Genomic DNA, 9,991 nt, shown 5'->3' on the forward strand with positions numbered 1-9,991 from the left:
TCGAACCAACGTCAAGAAGACCTGCGACGTTAGATGATGCATCATGAAACGGCGTCAACGGTATGTGACAGGAGGGCAAGTAGGGTCGAAATGACGCTCATATACGTATGTGGCGCTCCGGTTTCGTTAACAGGCAAGCACTAGGGACCTGGCTCCTGTCTTTAAAAGCCACTTTTCACGGCAGGCGTGCATCAGAAGGATCCGGTGACCGTACATTTGTATCGCCCCACAAGTGCTATTCATCAAGCGAAACATGCAGCGTCGTTGCCTCGCCGTTGTAGTGTTCACCGCGCTGCAGATGTCGCTAACCCTGGCCCAGGAAGATAGCAGCGTACCGGACAGCTTTGCGGTGAGATTTTGAGCTCATATTCGAAGAAATCACTGCGCTACATGTCTTGTTCAACCCGTGGGGTCGCTCGTGAACCCACTGAAACCGTTTGTAGTCGGCAAAGCCTCGCTGTGATTCCTATGCTTCGACCAAGGAGGGCAGAAAAGGTTCCGCGGTACACCAGTCAATTTTTTCGTAATCGAACCACTTCCCGATAACATTTAGAACGAACTTATAGCAGTAATAAGAAAAGAATGAGCCAGCATGCCAGAAAAATAATTGACCCATCTTTATTTCATAGGTTTATTTTTTTACCAAGATTACAGCTTAAAGATTACGATCCGCTTTATGAGCGAATGCATGCCGCTGGGCAGGCCAGCGGAAAAATGTCGATCATCTCTTATTATTTCCCGCGCGCCCATTCCTGAGGGCACGACAACTTCTGCATTCATGCTCCATCGAGACGCAGCCATCATGGCAGGTTCGAACCTTGCCCATTGCTTAGCCACAAAAACGATGTCTACTTTAGACAACGCTAGAGGCATAAATGTTTCTCATCACTGTACAGTGAGAGTAATTTCATTGCCGGAGGACTTTATAGGCCTGCGTTTCTTCCTAGGGTCACTGAAATGCTACGAAAGCCGTGGGTAGCTTTCTTTTACAGAAGATGACGTTTGGTCAATATAGAGACATTTTAGACGATAGGACAACATTTTGACGTCCGCGAAATTAAATTTCAATGCCTCCCCCTCTACAGAAACTGCACCTGGTTCAATACAATGTAGCTAAACGACGGCCACTTTGATTCTGTACAGTTCTCGGCTGCAATATTCCTAGTTGTCACTCGTGGTCCTAGCAAAAAAAAAAATAGAGAGAAAAATACGGATCTTCCTATATGCGGCAGCTACGTCTCGAAAATGCCCTCAGCAGCACTGCACTTGACTTGAACGTCCAGTAGCAGCGGAATTGCCAAAACATCAGAGGAGCAAGCACTGTTTGATCACCTGTGGAGATGTAAGCATGGCTATATACGTGTCCAGGTGCTCCAAATGAACACAGAAAAAGAAAAGAAACTGCCGGGTGACCATACGATGGGATGGGACAAATCTACGTTTGCTGTATTAGCTTTACATTGCATTGCGCAGATCTACATCCAATCACGTGTTTGAATCGAGGGTGGTGGCGTATGTGAAACCGCCGGTTTAGGGAAATGCCGGTCTTCATCTTTACGCCAGCAAACCAAGTACATACACATAAAACTCAGGTGTACTGTTTCCTTAATATGGTTTAAGAGGGCCTTTGTTGCACGTAACCCCATAGCTGCGTTGCACCAAGGCCTGATGCTTATCTTTGCTTGCCAGGATTAGGGTAGAATCCGTCCAGAGGCTTAATTGGCCTAATTCAGTTCAGTAATATTCTGCGTGGCGTAAGAGGATTGCTGCTGCAGATTAAATGTTCATAGTTTCTTCTTGCGCCACATGATGACCGCTATCGAATAAAAGAATATAAGGCATTACTGGCGAAGCCAGTTTTGAAGCTTCGACGAATAACGATTAGTCAAAGCAAGGTTGGCCACAGAACCTTTCCCAAGCATCTGACCGCTGAAAAACCGAGTTCTGAGCATAGGAAAAGCTTCTATCCACTGAAAAACTTGCATTCCCGGCGGCGCTGAGGATGGTCTCGAGGACGTGCCGCATGCGCAATAGATGCTATACTACAAGGAGGCTGATTTTCTACTGCAAGAAACTTGTTTATATTGTACCATGGCGATTAGCGTTCATGCAAGTGCGGTGACGCCAATTCACATTACACACGACTACATATCACATGTGAACGGAAGTAATCACTCGTTATTCCATCAAAAATATGTTTTTTCAGCAACCATAATAGTATGTTCTTATCAAGTAACAGACTGCTGTTCACAGCTTGATCAATGCTTTTGTTATTCCTCCGCAGCTTTTCGAAACTTTTCCAGAAGTCGTCGCCATTTCTGACAGTGACAATGATACCATTTTTGAATGCATGACAGCAGCGAGAGTACGCTTTACCAAGGAGCCCAAGACAGCCGAATTCGTTTGGCTGCTCAATGCTCACGATATCAACACACCGTGAGTTCGCTCATCCATGTCTTGAGAAACTGCCGTCGGTTTCAATTTGAGTCACTCCTTACTGCTATAGAGGCATTTTGTACTAGGTTTGCGCGAAAGACGTATGAACCGATAAGGGAGTCACACCAGCATTGAACGTGTAAGTGGATGATATAAGTTCTTTTGCATTCAGGTTCTTTTTTTCCAATAATCTAGCTTCAATGTACCTCATTTGTCAGTTCGCTCTTCTTGAGCTAAGAAGGCCTAAGATCTTCGTGCTTGTACAGTGCAGCATGTTAATTTTGGTGGAAGTGCCCGGCTATGCTCCGGCTTATGAGCGAAGAAAATGATTGCTTCCAGGATATTTAAATCTATCACACACGAACTTTTCTAGGCTGCAAGGTGCTATAAAACTTGAAGGTCTCTGAGAACGCAATTTTTTTTTGCTCTCATTACCCGACTTGAACTACAAAGTTTCGCGCCGGGGATAAATTAAATACCGTTGCAGCTTTTGATATCTCTATTAATTGGGTGACTAGACGAGTACATGCGCATCTGAACTGAAAAATATAAATCTAAGAGACTCTGCGTATTTTTATGCGAAATACTTCAGACTTAATCCTTAAACTGAAACTATATGGCATGTTTTTGACTCTTTTTTTCTGCACAAATCTTGAAATGAGCGTGTAGTTTAGAGTCGACATCTATGGCGAATTACCTATATACCTAGGCTCAAAAGAATCCTGCTCGTATTAACTTCGTTTCTTCGTTTTTCATTGTGCTGACCACGAGCAAAAATATTTATTTGCAATTGCACAACGTACCTAAATCAGCTTTTACGGCTGCCGGCATACAATATATTTTGCAAAGCACTCGAGGAGAAGAGGAAAGAGAAGCTATTCCGAAGAAAGCTGCTTACTACGCTGTTTGCTTCCTAAATGCTCTAGACAGCTGACGAAGTAAGAGCTCAAGCTGCTGGCGAGTCCTAAATTGAGCGAAATTAGAGGACAAAACATGCTACTTTCCACAGCGTGCTCATGTTTATGCCTAAGTCGCGATGGCCCTTCATAGGATTTTGTCATGACGTCAAAGAAAACACTTATAAATATATTTTATCGCCATAGCCTTGAGGGTCCCGTTCGGCATAAAGCGAGGCCTCGTAGCTGATGTTGGTGTGTCGAGATAACTGCCGATTGTAGAAGGGGTCATGGCGTGAGAACCACATGACTTTCCGCGAGGAATTCAAATACCTTACAGCGACTGAAAAAATAAAAAAGAAAACATCATCTTAAGTCCCGGGGCGGGCGTGTAATCCCTGGACAGATAACTAAGGAACGTCCGTTAGACTTGGTTAAACGGAGGCTCGGGGGGGGGGGGGGGGGGGGGGGGTTGTTGAGTCTCCTCTATGTACACATCCCTGAGGAAGCCGGCGCCAATCAAAAAAAATAAGAAACCATTCCTGAGTCTGCGAGGTGATACGCAAAAAAGGCGCGAGACCCCTGAAGGGACCCGTTAACGGTATTGCTTCATAGACTAAAGGCGGAGCTTAGCTGTCCTTCCAAATTTCCTATGAGGTGCGGATGACTTATCTTGGCCAAATCCAGGTGAAGATATCAGATCACTGAAACCCGACACAATGCATCTTTCCTTCGTCTTTCAGCATAAATGCTTCCTCGGTATAATGCGTTAATCTATTCTGGTTCTGCTCATAAGCTTCCCCTATCGATGGCTGAGGCACCAATACGCCTTGAGTATCGCCTCGTTGAGCCAGCTGGCACGACGGCTGATGCGACCGATGAGAAAGGAATGAAACGTAATTTTTGTGCGACAATTGTTTTTTAAATGGGCGGTAATCATAATACTTTTTAAAGCTCATGCAAGAATATTTCACGTTGGTTGCAGGAACACGGTCACTTTCTACATCGAAGAGGGGAGTAGCCCTGACACATTCTTGTACAGGGTAGGCTCAGGTAACCATCTGCCATATTTCTTGCAATCGCAAACTGCAGTGGCGTTCATTGGAATGAAACCTCAAAATGGATATTATGTTTTCAAGAGTTTTTAATGTATAAACATCGTGGAGAACGCAATGTGACAGAATTTAAAACTTATAAAATCTTGAAACTATGCGAGACAAAATATTACGATTCTTTGGAATGAGAAAGAATATACCAACGGGCTACTTTTAAATGTGTCTGCGACTTAATCTCATCACAGCTCCTAGAAAACATGAATATGACCCAAAATATCATTGCTTAGTCATACTTTAGACTGACAAAAACTATGGTTGGAGAAGCAAGTAGAAGAATGAAAAATAAATTCGATAAATTGAACCAAAAATAAAGCGAACAACTATCACTGAAATTCGCATCATCTTTCATGGTCTCCCTGCTTTGCTTTGCAGCCGACGCAGCACCTGAGGTTGGAAAGTTCCTTTACACGGACTACAAACTCTGCGGAATCAGCGACCTGACTTACCAAGGACGCCGTGAGTAAATTTTTAAAAGAACAGCATAAAATCGCAGTACACAAATATTTAATTCTGGCCACATTGCTTCGCAACGAAGCGTACCTTCATCACCTCCAAAGGCTAGTCAGTGTTCCGTTTGCGGGAGTATGGCTTACCGCAACTAATGAAGCAATTTCTCCTTAAATGCCGAACTCCCAGTGGTTGCTAATTCGAGAACTTTCACCGAATGCATTGATGTATGGCGCACAGCTTTAAAGCCACTCGTTTCCAACACCAGCTGGCCAGAGAGATCGCCCAAATACTGTGCCAGTTAAGCAGTAAAGCCAGGAGGGTGAGCGCTAGACAGCATCAAAAAAGCTTTCCCTAATGTTACTACTTATTCGTGTCCTGTGGTAGAAAAAAAAATACACGCCTAAAGCATGGAAAAAGGAGATATGCTCAGCCTTAAGGGCATGACGCGATAGTGTAGTGGGTTAATTCCCATATATGCAGTATGTATTCTTCACTTTACATTCATAGATCCGTTCTGTTAGCAGACGAGTGCTGAACAGTTTTTACTTGGTTTTTATTCTTCAATTTTTTTTTCGTCTTTCGCAAAACACAACACGCATCAGAAATCAGTGGTATGTGATGTTCAACGTCCAGAACCGACACGGAGAAGGAAGAAGAGCGGAGGGGTGGGGCCTAGGGGTGACACCGTAGCAGGAGAGGCGAAAATTAATTTAGACCAGGCGCATTCCAAGGCCCTCAGCCACTGCGGCGGATGCTTCAACCAAGGCGTATAGCATGTGGTCTTGCCTTGGCAGGAAGAGGGATCTGTTACTTTAAGCTTCAACGAAAAATAAAGAAAGCTAAAAACGCCCCTCCATCCCGCATGCAATGTTTTGCACCTAATACGAACCAGGGTTTGAAAAACCAACTTGAAAAATAAGGACATAAAGTTACACCATTGTCGGCAAAAAGTCTTGAAAAAGAGCGAGTATTTTTTGTGTCATGCTTTTGAAATGGATTAGTTGACATAGTTAATAATTCTTTGCAATAAACTTAAAACAAATGTATTATTAAGCAGATAGATCTTGTCAGTAGTCTCCTTACCCATGTAATGTCAAAAGACTGTGAAATGCCCAACAGTACCTGAGTTTCAGCTATTTGAGCGCGCTGTTTTTGACTAGGAAGACGCGAGATAAGGCACTCCACAACAATCGCTCGTGCGGCACCGCTTCTGGGAATGAGATGCTGAAAATACGCATCTTTCCTCGATAATTTAGCACAAGCAAATCGGGCGACTGAAGTTTTTGTCTCAATCAAGAAGCTTAGAAGGTCATTTTTGAGCGCATAATGGCCTAAATTCGGATAAAACAAAAATGTCCTTCACTGGACACCACGGCCACTAAAAACAAAATCTGAATGCCATTTTTTCGCCTGCAGACTTGTTTTTAACCTTTATGTCAGCTCCAGAGTGCTCAAAACACGGATGGCAATAGGTTCGCTCATTGTCTTAGCTTTACCGTTGCGTAAATGTTTGGGTTAGGCTACAAAAATTGCTGATATGTGGTTTGAATCAAGTATCTTTCTGAACTGTTCAAGAATCAGTATTGGGAAGTAATTTGCAGTATTTACGCCACATTTTGTTTAAGTATGTAGGAAATTGCAATAATTAGCCTGGCTATAAGAGCAAATAAGGAAGGCGTTCGACTCAATTCAGCGTAATATTCTGTACCGAAAACTCCCGTTCTAAGGCATTCGAGGAGTAGCGCTCAGTTTGATTCGAACGTATTTATCTGGAAGATTGCACTACACACACCTTAATGGGTTTCGTTCTGAGTTAAAAGAGATAAAATATGGTGTTCCTCAGGGCTCTATACTGGGACCCTTGCTGTTTATTATCTACATTAATGACTTCACACGCATTCCACGTACCCCTCACACAATTATCTACGCTGATGACACTACCTTGTTTTTCTATGGAAATAATTTGGGCCATATTGCATGCCTAACTAACGCATGGTTAAATGAATTGTACACTTGGCTGAGTGTAAATCAACTGCAATTAAATGTTAGTAAAACTAAATATGTCATATTCAAACCAAGAAATAAACCTGATGACGAAAACATCACGGTTAAATACAATGACTCAGTAATAGACACGGTCTCTTGTTTTAAATTCTTAGGCGTTTACTTTGAACAGCACTTGAGCTGCACTCCTCATGTAGACAAGATACATGCTAGCGCCTGCAGATCTGTTGGCATGCTGTACAAAATTAGGTACCTGCTTCCTGCCTGGCTAAAGCGCCGGTTATACTTCGCCCTTGTTCAATCACATTTCAATTACTGCTTACTAATCTGGGGATCTACTATCAAGTCTAACCTTGACAAATTGATCCTTCTTCAAAAACTGGCTATGCGATGCATCGAAAACCTTGAGTGGCTGGAACACACGGCCCCGGTGTTCCTAAAACATAACGCCCTAAAAATAAATCAGTTATATGAGCTGAAACTTGCTACCCATATCAGGAACGAAATCATGACAAATCCTTCAGTGTTAACTAACTTGCGCCAGCCCAGTACAACTCGGTATAACATCCGAAAGATTTTCTTTAGATTACCCGCCATAAGAACGAGATATGGTACACAAACAATGTCGTATTTAATCCCTAATTTTATGAATACACACCCACCTTTTCTTGACATATCACAGCAATGTAGAGCACTCAAAACCTTCAAAAATGCCTTCAGAACCTACATACTGTCCAACTCAAAGCTTTAAGCATACATGTTTGGATAACCAACTAAACTTTTTATTGGATGTTATTCATTTGATGTTTTTACATTAGCACTTGTATAATGCTGTAATCCTTTGTACTTTTCTATGCACCGTAAGGGTGACAGGGCCCTCGTCAGGCAGAGAGCATCTGCCTTTTGCTCTGTCATCCCAGCCCGCCGTGTCTGAAAGAATGTTACAAATAAATAAATGCGCGAATCTCGATCTATGCGTTTTGTTAGCAGAACGTTCAGATATATGATCGCATCTCGGTTGACAGCCATCGAACCGTTTTTAAACGCCGCTACTTTTTCCTTCCACAGAGTGTATCCTCTGGGCCCCTAAAGGCAAAGAAGATTCTCTTCCAGAAGAGTGCTTCAAGCAGTTCTCCAAGTACTGCGGAGTCGAAACTCCGTCCTACGGCAAGGACGTCTGCCAGAATAAAGGCGCCCACTAGTGGTGTACGATTTCTCGGCATCTTGTGAGACAACAGAATCCCCAGGCCAATTGTTTCGTCCACATATTAGGTTTCACGTAAAGCTGGCCAGCCAACCTTACGCTATTCAGCTCAGAATATTTCACCACTTTTATGGTGAAGTGTGCGCACAGTGTCTGCTTCAATGCGCCATGCAGTCACAGTGCCTGTTGAGTTGGTTCTGCTTCAAAGCGCAAAACAAAGAACTAAAAACACCCCACATGCCAAACATTCTAGGATAAAAATTTTAAAATTGAAAAACTGTAAGATACTGTCATGCCAGTATTGAAGGTAATGGTCCATTCTCGTGATATGTAGTAAAATCATTCTTTTAGCGTGTTTCCATCGATCGTATCGAATGGCTAAGACTGCTAAAGAAAATTAATGGGGAACGCTCTTGACGATAGCAAAAACGTTAACAGAACTATGCTGCACAGCATAGGGTAATCTGTGGACATACTGATTGTTACACTGAAGTCTTACATATGAAAAAAATTCGGTCATCAGCGGTTTAACAAGGTACCCATGTGGGCTAGTTGGTGTACATCAGACATAACTTCACCAGCGAAAGAACGAGACACGAGGAGAAGAAGAACACAGGACAACGCTGGACTAACAACTGAAGTTTACTCGAGAAACGGCCAACCTAGGCCACCAGAAGTCGCATGCGTATCAGACACACCAAACAAAACAAACAGATACATAAGTGGCAGATCACCGAGGAGTGGACACACGCTCCAACACAGGCAAACAACAAAATACAGATAATATGTCTATCAATCTTGCACGCGCACACTTCTGCTTAGGAAATTAACTTCCTTGCTAGTGAGATGCAAGGACGGTGCACTGATGCATGTGTCACTGCCTTGCAGCCTAATATGAAAGGCCGCAAGGATTTCCCTCTCGTCCCTGTTTTTCCTTTTCCGATAACAGAAATGTTGTTAAAACCTGGAACACATTTTTTACAACTCCTGCAGTGACGTGGGAGAGTATTTTGATCTGACGAATTTTTCAGAGAATTATTATGTTCGCGTGCCCGGTCATTTACACATCTGCCAGTTTGGCCCGTGTACACTCTACCACATGACAGGGGTATCTTGTAAACGACACGAGTCGAACAAGCAACGAACTTGTTAGCATGCTTAACAGTGCAGCTCTTGGGCTTCTTCCCCTCACTGGCCTTCGCAATTCGTGCACATAAACCAGACATCTTACAAGGTGCCGAGAACACTACCGTCACGCCGTGCCGTTGTGCCACTTTCTTCACGTTATGCGACACACCGTGAAGATAGGGGACCACTTCAACTTTCCTCCCATTCAGTCTAGCACTTCCGGAGCCCCGTGCGTTCTGGTTTTTAATCTTCTGCAGAATCGACTTACCAACTGTAGTCAGCACATCATCCGGATAACCCGCATCGCTAAGGCGACGGACTTGCTGATGAAAGCTCTCATTCACTGCATGTGGGCAGCTCTTCTGCAGGGAATTCCCTAGGCAAAGGTTAGCTATGGCTCTTTTGCTCACCCAGAACTCAGAAAGCGCTTTTGTCTTATGTTTCATCGCACTCCAAGCTGATTAAAAGAGCAACGAACCTGTTATAATTGTGACTCGAATTCATTTCGGGTTCTATCGATTTCTGATCGAAATCTCATTCTGTGCGTATTCGTAATGTCTGCCTATATTAATTTCTGCTGAACCATCGTTAGTCTCGCATCTCTGTCCTACAAGTAGAGAGGGCATATCCTTCTTTGCCACCCGTGGCAGGTAGCAGAGAGCGAAAACGATTCGACGCCGAAAAGCTTTGGCCCTCATGTCACTCCTAACACTATAGCCTTAAAGAGCGACTGAGGCTAAACAGCAAGTATTGCATAT

At 43.4% G+C, this 9,991-nt stretch overlaps 1 protein-coding gene across 1 annotated transcript; it reads left to right on the top strand.

Moving 5' to 3' along the window:
• The first annotated feature begins 253 nt into the window (after positions 1 to 253).
• LOC149359278 (uncharacterized) lies at positions 254 to 8,103 on the top strand. Its single transcript, XM_089567627.1, has 5 exons — positions 254 to 349; positions 2,285 to 2,436; positions 4,318 to 4,385; positions 4,820 to 4,903; positions 7,970 to 8,103. The coding sequence occupies exons 1-5, from the start codon at positions 254 to 256 to the stop codon at positions 8,101 to 8,103; spliced, it is 534 nt and encodes a 177-aa protein (XP_089423753.1).
• The last annotated feature ends 1,888 nt before the right edge of the window (positions 8,104 to 9,991 follow it).

This window comes from Amblyomma mixtum, chromosome 2, assembly GCF_055824585.1.
Source record: "Amblyomma mixtum isolate Tamu chromosome 2, ASM5582458v1, whole genome shotgun sequence".
Lineage (NCBI taxonomy): Eukaryota > Metazoa > Arthropoda > Arachnida > Ixodida > Ixodidae > Amblyomma > Amblyomma mixtum.

Bases quoted from the DNA above. Each gene is read 5' to 3' on its own strand.
- LOC149359278 (XM_089567627.1), top strand. From the start codon at position 254: ATGCAGCGTCGTTGCCTCGCCGTTGTAGTGTTCACCGCGCTGCAGATG. The intron at 4,386-4,819 runs GTAACCATCTGC...TTTGCTTTGCAG, and splicing joins CTTGTACAGGGTAGGCTCAG to CCGACGCAGCACCTGAGGTT. The intron at 4,904-7,969 runs GTGAGTAAATTT...TTCCTTCCACAG, and splicing joins CCTGACTTACCAAGGACGCC to AGTGTATCCTCTGGGCCCCT.